At 46.2% G+C, this 18,396-nt stretch overlaps 1 protein-coding gene across 1 annotated transcript; it reads left to right on the plus strand.

The window, feature by feature from the left end:
* The first annotated feature begins 1,779 nt into the window (after nt 1-1,779).
* Nucleotides 1,780-18,066, plus strand: LOC142503821 (cysteine-rich secretory protein LCCL domain-containing 2-like). Its single transcript, XM_075616554.1, has 10 exons — nt 1,780-1,935; nt 2,129-2,178; nt 3,480-3,518; nt 14,966-15,017; nt 15,143-15,209; nt 15,339-15,561; nt 17,015-17,066; nt 17,201-17,267; nt 17,416-17,638; nt 18,011-18,066. The coding sequence occupies exons 1-10, from the start codon at nt 1,898-1,900 to the stop codon at nt 18,064-18,066; spliced, it is 867 nt and encodes a 288-aa protein (XP_075472669.1). The 5' UTR covers nt 1,780-1,897.
* The last annotated feature ends 330 nt before the right edge of the window (nt 18,067-18,396 follow it).

Genomic DNA, 18,396 nt, shown 5'->3' on the forward strand with positions numbered 1-18,396 from the left:
CCCACCCAGTCACTGTCACCCAGTCACTCTCTCCCACCCAGTCACTGTCATCCAATCACTCTCTCCCACCCAGTCACTGTCACCCAGTCAATCTCTCCCACCCAGTCACTGTCATCCAGTCACTCTCTCCCACCCAGTTACTGTCACCCAGTCACTCTCTCCCACCCAGTCACTGTCATCCAGTCACAATCTCCGACCCAGTCACTGTCACCAAGTCACTGTCGCCCATCCAGTCACTGTCTCCCACCCAGTCACTGTCACCCACCCAGTCACTGTCACCCACCCAGTCACTGTCACCCACCCAGTCACTGTCGCCCACCCAGTCACTGTCGCCCACCCAGTCACTGTCACCCACCCAGTCACTGTCACCCAGTCACTTTCTCCCACCCAGTCACTCTCTCCCACCCAGTCACTGTCACCCAGTCACTCTCTCCCACCCAGTCACTGTCACCCAGTCACTCTCTCCCACCCAGTCACTGTCACCCAGTCACTCTCTCCCACCCAGTCACTGTCACCCAGTCACTCTCTCCCACCCAGTCACTGTCATCCAGTCACTCTCTTCCACCCAGTCACTGTCACCCAGTCACTGTCGCCCATCCAGTCACTGTCTCCCATCCAGTCACTGTCTCCCACCCACCCAGTCACTGTCCCAATCATCCAATCACTATCATTCACACACCCAGTCACTGTCATTCACACACCCAGTCACTATCTCCCACCCACCCACATTCAACATTAACCCACCCACCGACTGTCATTCACCCACCCATTGTCATTCACCCACCCACCTACTGTCATTCACCCACCCACCCTCATGGAGGGCTATCTTTCTGTATGCAGGGGGTCCACGGAGTTGAAACGAATGGTGTTCACCTCCAGAGACTCCCTCTTCAATGCAATAAATACAAATAGTAAAACATTGGACCGCTGTAAGAGCTGCTCAGGGAGACACAGAGAGAGACAGCTTCTCTCTGGTACTCCTTTGTGCAGCTATTACAGACTGTCTGGCCCGGGACGATTAACACTGCTTTAATTCTCCTGGGCCGCTACATTTACTGCTTTCAGATGCCGCAGCCTGCCACAGATTTCAGCCTGTCGGTCCGCGGCAACAGAGGCAGTAAATTACGCTATATCTGTATCGTTAAGTGCGTGGATCTTCAAAGCTCACTAACGCTGCGTTATGCGCTGTTTTCAGCCGTAACGAGCCTTCGCGTTCCTATAACGGACGTTAGTGCTAATGGTATGCAAAAGCAGTGTTCCCTCTAACAATGCATACCCCCAGAGCATCGTTTAGCGACCACTGGGATTTAATGTTACGCTAGTTAGGTCAGCGCTAAACGTGGCGTTACGAACATCCAGACCCTACTGTATTTAGGTAACATTACTTAAGTAGCCCAGATTTAATGGAGCACTGTGGATCTACCCGTAAGAACTGGAAGGATAGATCACTTGATTCGACCAAATATTGTATTTTGGAGAATGATCCTACACAAACCTTTGGGGAATAAAAACACCTATAGAGGGTGATTACAAAAAAGCAAAGTTAGAAAAACATGTCTTGTAAAGTGTGTGAATGAATGAGATTACCTGAATAAAGGAGGCGCGGGGGGCGTTAGTTGGATGATAGTTCAGTATTATGTACTTCAGCGTATGCATTTGCAGTTAAAGTTTATCCATGCTGATGCATTAATCTATTGGGCATATTGCCCTAGCACTTTTCCCATGCTCTGTTCCTCAATCCCTCCCATTTGCCGTTCCTGTTTTAGCAAATAAAAGGCAGTGTAAGTCAGTGAGACTACACAGATGACATATCGTTATGTCATGTACAAGCCCGCTTCTGATTTCTCCTGTTGAGTACTGATTTCATCATTAACTTTGAACAGATTCCGCACTCAACATGGCTTCATTTCCTACAATTCAGGATTTCTCTTTAAGGTACCTTACAGTCTAAATAGGTTTATTATAAAGGGTATTAGTGCTATAGTGAAGAAGGCACTTCCAGTACTTTATAATGGTAAATGTGAGGCCGTGAATGCCAAATCTGGTCTGTCCACATAACTTGACACGTTGCAGATTGATTACATTCCTCGTTTTATATTTTCATATAGTCTGTTCTCTCCTCTTTCAGAACGAAGCTACTTTTAATCCTGTTGGCACTGCTGCCCTTTGGCAAATCAGGTATATTTTTGAGCTTTTAGCAAGGATTTCTAGCCCGTACTTCTAAGTACAACTAGATAAACTATTTTCTCTGCCCCTTCCAAACTTTTTGTGGAAACGTTTGAAAATGTTTTTGGAACAAAAATGGCATAAAGGGAAACATTTTTACCTGGTGCCTATTTGTGCAAATGTATGAAAATATTTGCTTCCTTTTTCCGCCTTAGGCATCAGATTGGGATCTGTGGAATATAAATAGAAGAGTTACCCAATGCACAAGCTAGAATGAGATGTTCCAAATAATTTCTCTATGCTGCTCCTCTTCCTTTTTTCCCATTTATTTGCCCCAAACCACTTGCGAGGTCTGAGATGGCATATACCTCCCTGGTTAACGATCTGTGGCAGATGTCAGGAATTTGACTAGTGAACTTATTACGCACGATGCAACTGAGAGCAAAAACATAGACGTGTAAAAACAGAAAATAAGTCATGTATCAAAACAAAGAACATAGTTTTTTTTGTTTTGATACGTGACTTTTTTTGTGTTCCCATTCTGTCTCCAGTTCCCCAAAGCTCTTGCTAGCCCTTGAATGATTTTATGTGTCCGTATGTTTGTTACTCAATTGCACAGTGCAGCAGCACAGTTGAACACAACAATATACATTAGTATTTTTCAACAGACTTTCCTAAGACCATTTTCGTTCCCCAGGTATCCCTAAAGGGATCCCTGCAATTTTCAGGTCATTTGAAAGTTGTACCAAATACAGAAGCATTTACAATGCATACAGTATGATCTCAGATGCGTTATTAGAGAGGGTTGGGGTTCTTTACAATGCATCTGATCTCAGAAGCATTATTAGAAAAGGTTGGGGTTCATTACAATGCATTTGATCTCAGACGCGCTACTAGAGAGGGTTGGGGTTCATTAGAATGCATCTGATCTCAGACGCACAATTAGAGAGGGTTGGGGTTCCTTACAATGCATCTGATCTCAGACGTGCTGTTAGAGAGGGTTGGGGTTCCTCATAATGCCTCTGATCTCAGGCACGCTATTAGAGAGGGTTGGGGTTTCTTACAATGCATCTTATCTCAGACACGCTATTAGAGAGGGTTGGGGTTCCTTACCATGCATCTGATCTTGGATGAACTGTTAGAGAGGGTTCCACAGAATTTCAGAATATAAATATAGGGTTCTTTCACCCCAAAAAGTTTGGAAACCACTGATATACATAAGCAATGATTTTGTGGGATGATGATGGCATTAGAAGTACTGTAGCAGATGTTTACTAGTTGCTAAGCACGTATTTCACTTTTTTATACTGTAGCTCCAATTGAACGAAAAGGATGTAAAGATAAAGATCCAGGTAAGAATCAAACGGAAAGATTATCATGCTCGAGCAAGTGGCTATTCTACATATTGTACATGAAATAAAAATATGTACCTTTAATTTTAATTTGGGAAAAGTATTTAACATGAAATCTTTAATACAATATTAGCAAATGTATTGCAAGAGTTACAGATATACAGAGATACATATAAAATGAAATATCCCCACTTTTAGAAACAAACTGTTTGATTTAAAAAAAAAACACCATATTTTAGCAATGTATAAACCTGTAAACAAAATGCAACCTAATTTAAAGCAATTATGTCAGTCCGGGTACATGGTTGCAGTTCTGCCATATACTGTATAATGGTGCCTTTTCACCGCAATTATACAGCAATGTATAATTCTTCCACTGCTGGAAAGAATACCTATGCTACCTATGCACATCACTTTTTTTCTCGGCTTGGAAATCTGTGTTTCACACTGTTTGCTCTGTAAAAGGAAATGCAACATTTGGGTCCATATTTACTAAGTGGTACTATGCCATAAGACATCTTTATGCTGGAAGATACTTTATAGCCCAATCATTTGAATGGCGACAAAGGGCCATATGATGAAGCCCTGCTTAGTAAATATGATCCTTGATCTGTCTACTAGGGTCTCGTGTATTAATATAAAAAAATACCATAACTACAACAACAACTGTAGAATCACATGATGTAATCAGACAGCTAAGAATTTGATTTACAGAATACAAATTAGATGGTTTCACCAAAAGATCACACGCTGTTTTAATGAAGGTTTATTGATTGATAGCTTAACATAAGCTTGTCCAATTTCAGTTCTCCAGGACCAATTAGATTTTCAACTTATTTATAATTAGTGGTACATTAGGTAATTGGTTGGTTTCGTTTTAACAAGAGAACTCTTTAAAGATTTCACAACCCAAAAAACTGAATGGGAGTGAACATGGAATTATAGTGACCTACTGTATATGGACGAGGGACCAGTAGGGTCTTTGCCATAATTTTGGTTAATCCAATCCTAATTGTTTGTGTATTAAAAATAAAATACACTTAAAACATTAACCAAACTAAAGTTTCAGTGTCACACTGTCAGAGACTAAGGATATCAACTGGACCTTGGATTGTAGGCTTTAGCTGCATTTTTATACAACTATTTCAACTAGGGCAGGGGTCGTGAAACCGCGGCTCGCGAGCCACTTGCGGCTCTTTGGGCAAGTCCGTGCGGCTCTCCCCTCAGTATTTGAAATTGAGGGGCAGGCGCGATGCGGGAGCAAAATGGCGGCGATTCCCCTGTGGTCCCGGCGCGCGCATGCGCAGGTCCCCAAACGTGGGACGGAGGGGGAAGTACCAGCTCTTTTTGCTGCGGCCCCTCCCCCCCCCCCGCTCCCAACGTGGGACGGAGGGGGAAGTACCAGGTAATCCTGCGGCCTGCTTCCCCCGGCGGCCAACTTCCTGTGTGCCCCCCGAGCCCACCTCCCGTGCCCACCTCCCGTGCCCACCTCCCGTGCCCCCCCCGAGCGCACCTCCCGTGTCCCCAAGCCCATCTCCCCTCCCGGGCAGCTGCCTCAGGGATATCGGGGGCAGGAGGGGAAAGAGTCCGGCGGCAACCTGCACCCACCCGGTCAAGGTAAGTCACTGTCACCCACCCAGTCACTGTCACCCACCCAGTCACTGTCACCCACCACCCAGTCACTGTCACCCACCCAGTCACTGTCACCCAGTCTGTCTCCCACCCACCCAGTCACTGTCACTGTCAGTCACTGTCTCCCACCCACCCAGTCACTGTCACTGTCACTGTCAGTCACCGTCTCCCACCCACCCAGTCACTGTCAGTCACTGTCACTCACTGTCACCCACCCACCCAGTCACTGTCACTCACTGTCACCCACCCACCCAGTCACTGTCACTGTCACTGTCAGTCACTGTCACCCACTGTCACGCTGCGCTCACCACAAACAGGACGGAAGACCGCGGGGCTGAGGTGGGGATGTATAGGCACCGACCCACAACCACGCAGTCCTGTCCGGAATGCGTAGTCCTAGTCGTACCGCGTCGTAGGGTTGGAGAGGTCAGGGTAGTCAGGGTACTTGCCGTGTTCCAGGGTTGGGGAGTCCGGGTAGGTAGAGTTTCGTAGCCAAGGTCCTGGGTAATAGAAGGTAGAGTAGTCGAGTAACGAAGCCGGGGTCAAAGTGCTGGAGAGTGTAGAAATCCAAGTAACAGGCAGGGTCAAACAGGACAGACAAAGTTCAAGACAAAACTAGACAGCAGCGGTGAGCACAATGCATAAACAGGAGTTTATGCTCAGCAATGAAGGACAGGCAGAAGCAGGTATATATGTGGGAAGGGTCCAATTACCTTGCAGGGGTGTGTTCTGGTCCACCAATGGTGTCAGAGAGACACTGATCAAAAACAGCTTGCAATTAGGCTCTCCTGATGCTAGGTCTGGTTGCCGGGCAACCCGCGCGCGTGCGCGATGCGCGTCGCGACGTGATGACGTCATGTGGTTTACTCAGCAAGTCTCCGCCTGTGGGAGGTTCCAGCAGCTCCCTCACGTTCTCCTGCTTCCTGGTTGCCGAGCAACCCGTGCGCGTGCGCGATGCGTCTCGCGGAGCTCCGCCATCACGCTGCTGCGCCTGCACTGCCCTGGCAGTGCGTGGGCGCATGACTCTGCCCCGTGGTGCTTCCCTGAGTCGGTCTCCGCGCGGATCAGAGGCAAGTGTGACAGTATCCCCCCCTTGAGGAGAGACCTCCGGGCGAACCAGAGATGGTTTCTCAGGATGCCTACGGTGGAAGGCAGAGATGAGGCGGTTGGCATGTACCTGATGATGAGGAATCCACTCTCTCTCCTCTGGGCCATAGCCTCTCCAGTGTACAAGATATTGTAATCCTCCTCTGGATATTCTGGAGTTGAGAATGGTCTGAACCTCGTATTCTTGTTGGCCCTCTACCAGTATGGTTTGCGGAGGTTTAGATTGTCCTTTGGAGGATGAGTCTTGATGATAAGGTTTGAGAAGGGATGAGTGAAATACAGAAGAAATCCTCATATTTTTTGGCAGTTCAAGCCGATAGGCTACTGGGTTGATCCTTTTGGTGATGCGGAAAGGGCCGATAAAACGTGGTGCCAGTTTGGGTGAAGCTACCTTTAGCCGAATGTTTTTGGTAGACAACCAAACCCTTTGTCCTACAGAGTACCCTGGGACCTCTCTTCGGTGACGATCCGCTTGTCTCTTGTGTAATATACCAGCGTGCTGTAGATTCCGATGGATCTTCTGCCATAGGTCTTGTAAGTGGCGAATCTTGTCCTCTGCGGCCGGGACTCCAGACTTGGAGATGAGGAAAGGAAGTGCCGACGGATGGAAGCCATAGTTGACCATAAATGGTGACTGTTGGGATGATTCGTTCTGTAGATTATTGTGGGAGAATTCTGCCCATGGGAGAAGTTCCGCCCAGTCGTCCTGAGTGTCAGCGATAAAGCACCTCAAAAACTGTTCCAGAGACTGATTGGTGCGTTCCGTCTGTCCATTGGTCTGGGGGTGATATCCCGATGAAAAGTGTAGGGTAACGTCCAGATTTTTACAAAACGCCCTCCAGAACCGGGAGATGAACTGGGATCCTCTATCGGACACTATGACCTGAGGGGACCCATGTAACCTGAAGATCTCCCTGATGAAAACTTCGGATAACCTTGGTGCAGTGGGTAACCCCTTCATAGGGATGAAGTGTGCCTGTTTGGAAAATCTGTCCACCACCACAAGTATAGTGTCCATGCCTCTAGATTTGGGCAACTAAACGATGAAGTCCATCGATATATGTGTCCAAGGACGTACTGGGATGGGTAGTGGTTGAAGGAGACCTGCTGGTCTGTTGTGTGGCGTCTTGCTTCGAGCACAAGTAGCGCACGTAGCTACGAAGGCTTGTATGTCTCTCCGCATGTAGGGCCACCAGAATGTGCGTTCGATGAACTCAGTAGTTCTTTTGGTGCCAGGATGGCCTGCAGTCTTGGATGAATGTCCCCACTCCATGACTCTCCTCTGGAATTTACGGGGAGTGAACAACCGGTCCTCCGGAACGTTGAGTCCTGCCGGGATGTTGTTCTGAGCCTTAGTAATGTCCGTTAAGGCACTAAAAGTATTTGCAGCCAAAATACAAGTGGAAGGGAGAATGGTCTCCTGTTGATCCCCCTTGTTATCCTCTACCAGGAACTGTCGTGACAAGGCGTCGGCTTTAATGTTTTTTGAACCAGGGATGTAGGAAATGAGGAAGTTAAAGCGAGTAAAGAATAAGGACCATCTTGCCTGGCGAGATCCTAGTCGCCGTGCTCCCTCAATGTACAGAAGATTCTTATGGTCCGTAAGTATCGTGACTGGCGACTCTGTGCCTTCCAGTAAGTGCCTCCACTCTTCCAAGGCCAGCTTGATAGCGAGGAGCTCCCGGTTACCTACATCGTAATTCCTTTGGGCGGAGGAAAATTTCTTTGAAAAATATGCACAAGGATGAAGTGGAGCTTGAGGATTCTTTCTCTGTGAAAGTATAGCACCTGCTCCTACATCGGAGGCGTCGACCTCCAAAAAAAAAGGTAACGAAGGATCTGGATGGGTTAAGATGGGTGCTGAGGCGAATGCCGTCTTTATTCTCTCGAAAGCCTGGAGAGCCTTCTCAGTCCACCTTGTAGGATCAGCTCCCTTCTGTGTGAGTGCCGTGATGGGTGCTACTACCGATGAGAATCCCTGAATGAACCTCCGGTAGTAGTTAGCGAAACCGAGGAACCTTTGGATGGCCTTGAGGGAGAGGGGACAGGGCCATTCGAGTACCGCCTTGACCTTGGTAGGATCCATAGCAAGGCCGGTATCCGATATGATGTAGCCGAGAAAAGAGGTGGATGTTTGATGGAAATGGCATTTCTCGAGCTTGGCATACAAATGGTTCTCTCTTAAACGCTGCAGGACTTGTTTGACATGCATTATATGTTCTGGTATGGATCTGGAAAAAATTAATATATCGTCCAGGTATACTATAACATGGTGGTCCAGAAGGTCTCTGAAAATGTCGTTGACAAAGTCTTGGAAGACCGCAGGAGCATTACACAATCCAAATGGCATGACCAGGTACTCGTAATGCCCGTCGCGAGTATTGAATGCTGTCTTCCATTCATCTTCTTCTCTGATTCTAACCAGATTATAGGCTCCTCTGAGGTCCAGTTTGGTGAAGATCCTGGCTCCCTGAAGTTTGTCAAACAATTCGGCTATCAACGGAAGGGGGTAGCGTTTTTTTATGGTGAGTTTGTTGAGGCCCCGGTAATCAATGCAGGGTCTGAGGGTTCCGTCCTTTTTTTTGACGAAAAAAAATCCTGCCCCCGCAGGTGATGAAGATTTTTTAATGAACCCCCTCTGGAGATTCTCCTGAATATATGTTCTCATGGCCTGGGTCTCAGGAATCGATAGTGGGTATGACCCTCCTCTGGGAGGTATGGCCCCGGGTAGAAGATCGATAGGACAGTCGTACGTCCGATGTGGCGGAAGTACCTCTGCTTGACGTTTGTCAAAGACATCGCGGAAATCTTCGTATATCCCCGGCAGCTGTACCCTGTCAGGATCCGTGACCTCCATTCCTGCCACTGGCTTTGGAGCAGACATGCAATGTTCCAAGCAAAAAGAACTCCAACGAAGTGGCGTGGCCTCTGTCCAGTCAATGACAGGATTGTGGATCCGGAGCCACGGAAGTCCCAGAATGATGTTCGAGAAGGGGGTGTGAATGACATCAAAGGTTATAGTCTCGGAGTGAAAGTCGCTAGTCATGATGTTAAGGGGTATGGTTTGTAAGGAAATGATCGCGGGCTGCAATGGTCGTCCATCAATGGCTTCAAGACCTACCGGTCGATCTTTGGGTACCAACGGTATTTTATTCTTGAAGGCGAACTTTTGGTCCACGAAGTTTCCTCCTGACCCCGAATCCAGGAAGGCCCGTGTCTGTACTGTGAAGGTCTCACCGGATATGGAGATAGGTAGATAAAACCTCGTAGAGGGTTGAGGAGGGAGAAAAGTTGCAGTACCCAGCGTGATCCTCCTTATACTCACTGGGCTTTGGCGTTTCCCGGCTTCAGCGGACAGTTGAATACCAGGTGGCCGTTATTGCCACAGTAGAGGCATAGTCCCGCTCGTTTTCTCCGTTGCTTCTCGATAGGCGAAAGGCTAGTTCCTCCCAGCTGCATGGGTTCATCTAGGACGGGAGTTGTGGAGAGTAGAGAACCTATGGTGAAAAGGAAGATGATTGTATACCTCGGGGGTGTTTGTTTCTCTCCATCCTTCTCTCTTGGAGGCGCTGATCCATCCGGATGCACAGGTCTATCAGGTCCTCCAGTCCAGCGGGACGATCCAGAGCTGCTAATTCATCCTTCAACCGTTCGGACAGACCCTGCCAGAAGACTGCAGATAGAGCCACATCGTTCCAGCCGGTCTCGGCTGCCACCGTCCGGAAGTCCAGAGCATAACGAGCCACAGTACGGTCTCCCTGAGAAATATTAAGCAGAGAAGATGCAGCCGTAACCTTCCGTCCTGGGGTGTCAAACACCCTTCTGAATTCGGAGATGAAGAGAGTGAGGTCAGAGATCAAATCTGGGCGTTGCTCCCAGATAGGGGATGCCCATGCCAGAGCGGCGTCAGTCAGCAAGGAGATTATGTATGCGACCTTTATTCGTGAAGAAGGAAAGTGAGAGGGCATCAGCTCAAACTGTATGAAGCACTGGTTCAGAAACCCCCGACAACCGCTGGGATCCCCTGCATACCGGTTGGGCGCAGGTAGTCGTGGTTCGGAGGTAGGTGTGATAAGTGCAGGAGTGGCTGCGAGTGGAACGGGGTTGGTGGTAGATACAGTTAAACGTCTAACTTGTTCAGTCAGGGTATCCATGTCTTGTTTAAGTTGGGAAACTAGTTGTTCTTTGTGTGTAAATGAGCCGGTAAGTTGCCGGAAGCATTCCTCATGGGTGTCTAAGCATCGGGCCACCTCAGCGGCGTCCATGTTTGTTGGGCTGAGCATATTGTCACGCTGCGCTCACCACAAACAGGACGGAAGACCGCGGGGCTGAGGTGGGGATGTATAGGCACCGACCCACAACCACGCAGTCCTGTCCGGAATGCGAGTCCTAGTCGTACCGCGTCGTAGGGTTGGAGAGGTCAGGGTAGTCAGGGTACTTGCCGTGTTCCAGGGTTGGGGAGTCCGGGTAGGTAGAGTTTCGTAGCCAAGGTCCTGGGTAATAGAAGGTAGAGTAGTCGAGTAACGAAGCCGGGGTCAAAGTGCTGGAGAGTGTAGAAATCCAAGTAACAGGCAGGGTCAAACAGGACAGACAAAGTTCAAGACAAAACTAGACAGCAGCGGTGAGCACAATGCATAAACAGGAGTTTATGCTCAGCAATGAAGGACAGGCAGAAGCAGGTATATATGTGGGAAGGGTCCAATTACCTTGCAGGGGTGTGTTCTGGTCCACCAATGGTGTCAGAGAGACACTGATCAAAAACAGCTTGCAATTAGGCTCTCCTGATGCTAGGTCTGGTTGCCGGGCAACCCGCGCGCGTGCGCGATGCGCGTCGCGACGTGATGACGTCATGTGGTTTACTCAGCAAGTCTCCGCCTGTGGGAGGTTCCAGCAGCTCCCTCACGTTCTCCTGCTTCCTGGTTGCCGAGCAACCCGTGCGCGTGCGCGATGCGTCTCGCGGAGCTCCGCCATCACGCTGCTGCGCCTGCACTGCCCTGGCAGTGCGTGGGCGCATGACTCTGCCCCGTGGTGCTTCCCTGAGTCGGTCTCCGCGCGGATCAGAGGCAAGTGTGACACCCACCCACCCAGTCACAGTCACTCACTGTCACTCACTGTCACCCACCCACCCAGTCACTGTCACTCACTGTCACCCACCCACCCAGTCACTGTCACTCACTGTCACCCACCCACCCAGTCACTGTCACTCACTGTCACCCACCAAGTCACTGTCACCCACCCAGTCACTGTCACCCACCCAGTCACTGTCAGTCACTGTCAGTCACTGTCAGCCTCCCACCCAGTCACTGTCTGTCACTGTCAGCCTCCCACCCAGTCACTGTCAGTCACTGTCAGTCACTGTCAGCCTCCCACCCAGTCACTGTCAGTCACTGTCAGTCACTGTCAGTCACTGTCAGCCTCCCACCCAATCACTGTCAGTCACTGTCAGCCTCCCACCCAGTCACTGTCACCTACCCAGTCACTGTCAGCCTCCCACCCAGTCACTGTCACCCACCCAGTCACTGTCTCCCACCCAGTCACTGTCAGTCACTGTCAGTCACTGTCACCCTCCCACCCAGTCACTGTCACCCTCCCACCCAGTCACTGTCACCCTCCCTCCCAGTCACTGTCACCCTCCCACACAGTCACTGTCACCCACCCATCCAATCACTGTCACCCTCCCACCCAGTCACTGTCTCCCACCCAGTCACTGTCTCACACCCAGTCATTGTCTCACACCCAGTCACTGTCTCCCAACAAGTCACTGTCAAGTGTCACTGTCTCCCACCCACCCAGTCACTGTCACCCTCCCACCCAGTCACTGTCACCCACCCAGTCACTGTCACCCTCCCACCCAGTCACTGTCTCCCACCCAGTCACTGTCTCCCACCCACCCAGTCACTGTCTAAGGTCACTGTCTCCCACCCAAGGTCACTGTCTCCCACCCAGTCACTGTCTCCCACCCACCCAGTCCCTGTCTCCCACCCACTCACCCAGTCACTGTCTCCCTCCCACCCACCCACCCAGTCACTGTCTCCCTCCCACCCACCCAGTCACTGTCAAGTCACTGTCAAGTCACTGTCTCCCACCCACCCAGTGTCATTCAACTGTCATTGACCCACCCACCCACCCACTGTCATTCAACTGTCATTCACCCACCCACCCACCCACTGTCATTCACCCACCCACCCACTGTCATTCAACTGTCATTCACCCAACTGTCATTCACCCACTGTCATTCATACCCACCGTCATTCACCACCCACCGTCATTCACCCACCCACCGTCATTCACCCACCCACCGTCATTCAAGTCATTCACCCAACTGTAATTCTACTGTCATTCACCCACCCACTCACCCACCCACCCACTCAGCCACCCAGGCAGGCAGTCACATGTCTTTTGTTGAAAATATAAAAATAAACAGGTTGCATTGTAATGTTTTTTTCTGTATCACAATAAGAAAACAGTTAAGTAAAGGTTGTGCGCTAAAAGATATTTTTTCGTGGTAGGTGCGCTATGGGTTCGAGGGGGGTACGCTATGGGTTCGGGGGGGGGCCTGCTCCTTTCATTTGTCCCGAGCCCCATAGTTTCTGTTGGCGGCCCTGGGGGGGGGGGGGCAGCCTGATGTGATGAGGGGGAATAATGATGGGGGGACAGCCTGATGTGATGAGGGGGAATAATGATGGGGGGACAGCCTGATGTGATGAGGGGGAATAATGATGGGGGGGCACCTGATTTGATGGGGGGGAATAATGATAGGGGGACAGCCTGATGTGATGGGGGGAATAATGATGGGGGGGACAGCCTGATGTGATGGGGGGAATAATGATGGGGGGGACAGCCTGATGTGATGGGGGGGAATAATGATGTGGGGGACAGCCTGATGTGATGGGGGGGAATAATGATGGGGGGACAGCCTGATGTGATGACGGTTAATCAACCGTATTTGTAAAAATATATTTATGGCTCTTTGAAAAATTCTAAATCGCCGTGCTACTCATATTTGGCTCTTTTGGACTAAGAGTTTGATGACCCCTGAACTATGGCCCTTACTCTATAAACTGTGAAAGGGCCAATCCGTATGTAGAGTCCCATTGGGTCAATTGCATTTATAGTCGGCGCTATCGCAGTTTATTGAATAAGAGCCTTTGAGTCCAAAGCAAAACTCAACTTAGGGTTTTGGTCAGATCATGTATATTCCTAGCCGTAAGGGGGAAGGAGAAGACAATTACATCTTAGCATTTCCTTTCCCCTCCTGCCTTTCTTGACTGATCTAAAAGAGAATCTTATTGCTACTTCCCCGATTCTCTAATTAGACATTAGATTGCAAGCTCTTTGTGTTAATTAAGGCTCCTGTTTATTATTTATACCACTGTAGTCATAGATGTAACGCCATAGCTTTTAAATTGTGATATGTCCCCGCTGTAAAGCAATGCATATGGAGTTAGCTCTATACAGAAAGAATCATTACTCGTCATTATAATAATATGTAGCTCTTCCCAATCTTTCTACATTGAAACGAACGTGAGAAAAGCATTTTCAAAACATTTGGAAAATTAGTCTTTTGCAAAATGCCAGCTTAGTTTATTTAAATGTCACCACTTTTTTATTGAGAAGCCCAAAAGTCTACCTATTTGTTTTAACCCTTTTTACAGCACCTTGTGCTGTGGACTTTCCTGCTTCCTGGTCATGTGATCACTCCTCTGATCATGAGCACAACACACACTGATATCTGAGGTTATGATCTCTGCTAGAAACGAACCATACGACATTGACCTTGGGGCAATGTCATAAGGTCCCCACAGTACCACATACTGTACTATGATATTGCCCTAATGTCACAGGATAGTCAAAGGTTTATCGAAGAAGGTATACATTTAAAAAATAACCACCCCTTGCTGTTCAAATAACAAATATATACCATGAAGCTTATAAAAGTGTCTTGAAAGGTTTGCTGTCTTATTAAAAACACATTGAGCTCCGCTGAATTCATGTATAGTACTTAATGTTCAGTACCTTAATGTTTAGTACTTGGAACACTGGTGAGCATAGAACATTTGAAAATGAAAAAATGGCTTAATTACTTGGTCTTTGACCACAGCTGATAACCCTGTGTCGAGCATTTTACTTTCTCAGAAAGAGGCTGTTCTAGAATTATTTGTGTCATGACAACAGCAAAGGCAGAATTAAAACCTTTTACAACACATGAGAAGTTTTACCTAATTATTACCGGGGGCTTTGGGTTTCATTTTAAGGAGCAACCACTGGTCATATTGTATGGGATAAAGTTCCACTTCTTCTGTCCCTCCTTGGATCTCAAAAGGGCTAAGCTTACATTTCCTAATTTGTTATGCAACTATTGTTGCAAATCTCCAATTTTCACTAACTTTCATACACAAAACTGCCAAAATGTTCTCGAAATATGTAACCAAAGTTATTCCCCATTGGCTTTTTTTCTTTTAATCAATTTACATGTTTTTTGCCTCCTTTTCACGAGGCAAGAATGAAAGATATTCATAAAAATGTATAAAAGGGTGTTTAATGAGATTTGTTAATGTTTCGCAGAGCTAAATAAAAAGATCAAACCGCGGGGCTGTATGTACAAAGCACTTTACCTAAAAGATGCTTTAAATTATTCACAACATATGGAAACCTTATTGTTCTTCGCGATTAAATAACGCACAACTCTTTGTTTTTTCCCCTCGCAGTTTTTGCCTTATGTTCCACATCAGCAAGACAGTTGATTTCATCTATCACAGAGTGAGTATAGGAAATCAATTATTTGGATGGCCACTTTTTTGTATATTTGTGAAAGTAAAGTACAATACTGAACCGATGAAATAGCCTACACCGAAAAGTCATGTTTTTTTTTCTTGTTCTTGCAGAGTTGTGTGTCCAGCAGGATGTCTGGATGCCGAAGGGCCTGTGTGGGGAACCGATATCTATACAGATGTAAGATAGTATATTAAATCTGCACAGAACTTATTTTGCCTGTATTTTACTCAGTTTTGGTGTAAAAGCAAAATTCAGAAAATATCAAGTATGTACCTAAACCTTGAACAAAGAATGTTGTGCCATTAGGATTCTTCAATTTGCCGAGCTGCCATCCATGCAGGAAGACTGACCGATGCAGGTGGCAGAGTAACGATGGAAAAGAAACTGGGGAAAGGCGGCTACCAGGAATCCACAAGGAATCAAATATCTACTAGAAGATATGGTCCCTGGTTTGTGTCATTCATCTTCAGCTCGGCTTCTGATTTTGAGCCTGCAGCAAATGACCCACTGACCTTCAAACCTCCAACAGGTAGCATTTATTTAAATAAATATTTTTTTTTAACTTTAACCAGTCTACAAAGCAGGGGTATATTCTAGTATAGGGGTGGCAAACTCCAGCCCTCAAGGGCCACCAACTTGTCAGCTTTTCAGGATATCCCTGCTTCAGCACAGGTGGATTAATCAGTGGCTACAGGTGTGAGCTGTAGGAGGTGTGAGGGTGACTTATTTAAATATACTTTGCATGTCTCATTAGCATATGTACGGGGTACCTCAGGTGTGCTCCTTTTTGAACACAGAGGTATCTCCCTATGTTATTTAGAGTCGATGTTTGAGGAGATATATATATGGTTTGACTGGCTTTGCATTTAATCCCATGCTGTGCTTAAAAGCTGTGTGAACAGCAGAGCATTTGCTTATAAAGGTTCCATGTAAAATGGATCTCAGGCAAAAGGGGACACATTGTGTGCTCAATTGCATGTAATTTCCATGTCATTTCTCAGAATCCCTTGCTGCAGTGGAAGCACTGTATGCTAGGTGATAATGGTGAAAGGCAGGGTTGCAGACCTGTCAAAGACATGTGAATGTGCTCAAAAGTGATCTTTTTATTTGATATATACAGTATATATCTATATATATATAAATATATATATATAGATACAGTATTTATATATATATGTAGCACTGGAGGCACTACTAAATCGAACAACTCCTCCCCTGCTCTCCTCTCTTGCCCCCCTTCTCTTCCCCCTATGTTTCTCCTTCACTGAAGTGTTAAAGCATGCAGCAAATAACCCCACTATTCCTTCTGCAATAATACCAGTAATTGCAAGAATCATCAATTGCTGTAGATGTTGACATAGTGATATTAATGTACCATTATAAACATTTTAAGATATTAATTAATGTTGCATCAAATTCTGTATTTATTGAGATATTCACATACTGTAATCAACCGTTTCTAAAAGGTAAATGATTCCCATAATGTAAACAGTATAAAACGTTGATGGCATTTGAAATATTCCACTTCCTTAACTATAATATATAATACTTAGTTACCTTTAATTTCTACAATTGATAGTTATTAAGATGGGTTAGAGCTCAGAGCTCATAATGTGCAGATGTAGCAGATGTTAATGCTCCCGCTTGCGTGTTGAAGCGGGGGGCACAGCGCACCAGCGGGAGCACGCACCTCTGTGCCTGAATTAGCGCCAGCGAGTGCAATGACATCTGTACTGTATCTCAATTGCATGAACAGCTACTTCAGGGGTGACCAGCTGAAGTCCTCAAAGGCCACAAACAGGTCAGGTTTTAAAGATATCCCTACTTCAGCCCAGGTGAACTGAGCTCAACTGAGCCACTGATTGAGCCACCTGTGCGGAAGCAGGGATATCCCGAAAAAAACCTGACTTATTGGTGGCCCTTGAGGACTAGGGTTGGCCACCCCTAATCTATGGGGAATGTAATAGCTGGTTTATTTTCAGTTTCAGCCCTCTGTGCCATGGCTGCAAAACAGTTACCCACAGCAATAACAGAGTAAGTATATCATCGCACTCAGTTATTTAAAAAATGGACTTATATTTCAGAAATTGTAGCAGAATCACCAAACATTAGGTGTATGATGATGTTGATGTGCGCACTCAAATTGTCTCTTCTATCTTATTTTATAGAGTTATATGTCCATCAGGATGTCTGACTGCATCAGAGAACGTTTGGGGATCAGATATATATACAGATGTAAGAGAAAACCTCAATTAAGTCGGTCAGGATATTTGATTTTCTTGTTGACCTTAATATAAACAAAATATATTTCAATGTATTGTAAAATGTAAAAAAAAATAATAGAAACGCTGCTTCTCCAGTTTTACGAATGTTCCTTTCTCAGGATTCTTCCATTTGTCGAGCTGCAATCCATGCCGGAAGATTGACCAATGAAGGAGGAAAAGTGATAGTGGAGAAGAATCCAGGACAGAGCAGCTATGAGGAATCCACAAGGAATGGAATAAAAACTAGTAAATATGGCACATGGACTGGATCATTTGTATTCACCTCATCATCAGCTCTCCCATATGCTACAAGTCCACCTCTTACCTCCAATCTACCAATAGGTAATTTTATATCAATGTAATTATATTTTTATCATGTTTTCAGTCAATCAAACATTAATAGTACATTTTTGGTAAATGAAAAAAATATTTCAGATTTACTTTTTAAAATATTAAAAACAGATTGGCTGGAGAAGCCATTTTAAAAATCCTACCAAATCGGGACAGTGTTTCTCAGCTATAATAACATTCTGAGCTTGCAGTGACTTTTGAATTTCCTGAGTTTTCTCCTAAACATTCCAAGCTTCTCAATAGTTTTATAGTCACGTAAAAAAAATACAGGTAACACTGTATTATTCAATTTAGCATATATATTAAAAAAACAACACTGTGCTGGAAGATTTTAATAATGAATTGTACATTTTCCTCTCACAGTAACAAGTCAGTGTTCCTCAGCTGCAAAACAGTTAACTCAAGTCGTTACAGAGTAAGTATGAGTCCTTGTGGTTAGGAAAACCCATGGAATCATTTTGTGTTTAGAAAGTGGCAATGTTACTACAGTATCAGCATCTTAAACATTTGCTTTTTTTGTCATTTCATAGAGTAATATGTCCAGCAGGATGCCACGCTGAACCATGGACTGTCTGGGGAAATGATATCTATAGAGATGTAAGTTGAATGAATTTACATTGAGTTTGCTATAAAGAAAGAAATATTAAAACAAAACATATTTCTTAGAAAATTTGGACAGCAAAGATGTTTATCTAAAATTAATTCTCTTTCCTCAGGATTCTTCCATTTGTCAAGCCGCAATCCATGCA

Source organism: Ascaphus truei, chromosome 10 (assembly GCF_040206685.1).
Source record: "Ascaphus truei isolate aAscTru1 chromosome 10, aAscTru1.hap1, whole genome shotgun sequence".
In the NCBI taxonomy this organism is placed as follows: Eukaryota; Metazoa; Chordata; class Amphibia; order Anura; family Ascaphidae; genus Ascaphus; species Ascaphus truei.

What these genes read in the sequence shown, in the direction of transcription:
- LOC142503821 (XM_075616554.1), top strand. Translation starts at nt 1,898, where the DNA reads ATGGCTTCATTTCCTACAATTCAGGATTTCTCTTTAAG. An exon ending in ATTCAGGATTTCTCTTTAAG is followed by an intron (nt 1,936 to 2,128) that starts GTACCTTACAGT and finishes CTCCTCTTTCAG; the next exon opens with AACGAAGCTACTTTTAATCC. An exon ending in TTACCCACAGCAATAACAGA is followed by an intron (nt 17,067 to 17,200) that starts GTAAGTATATCA and finishes CTTATTTTATAG; the next exon opens with AGTTATATGTCCATCAGGAT.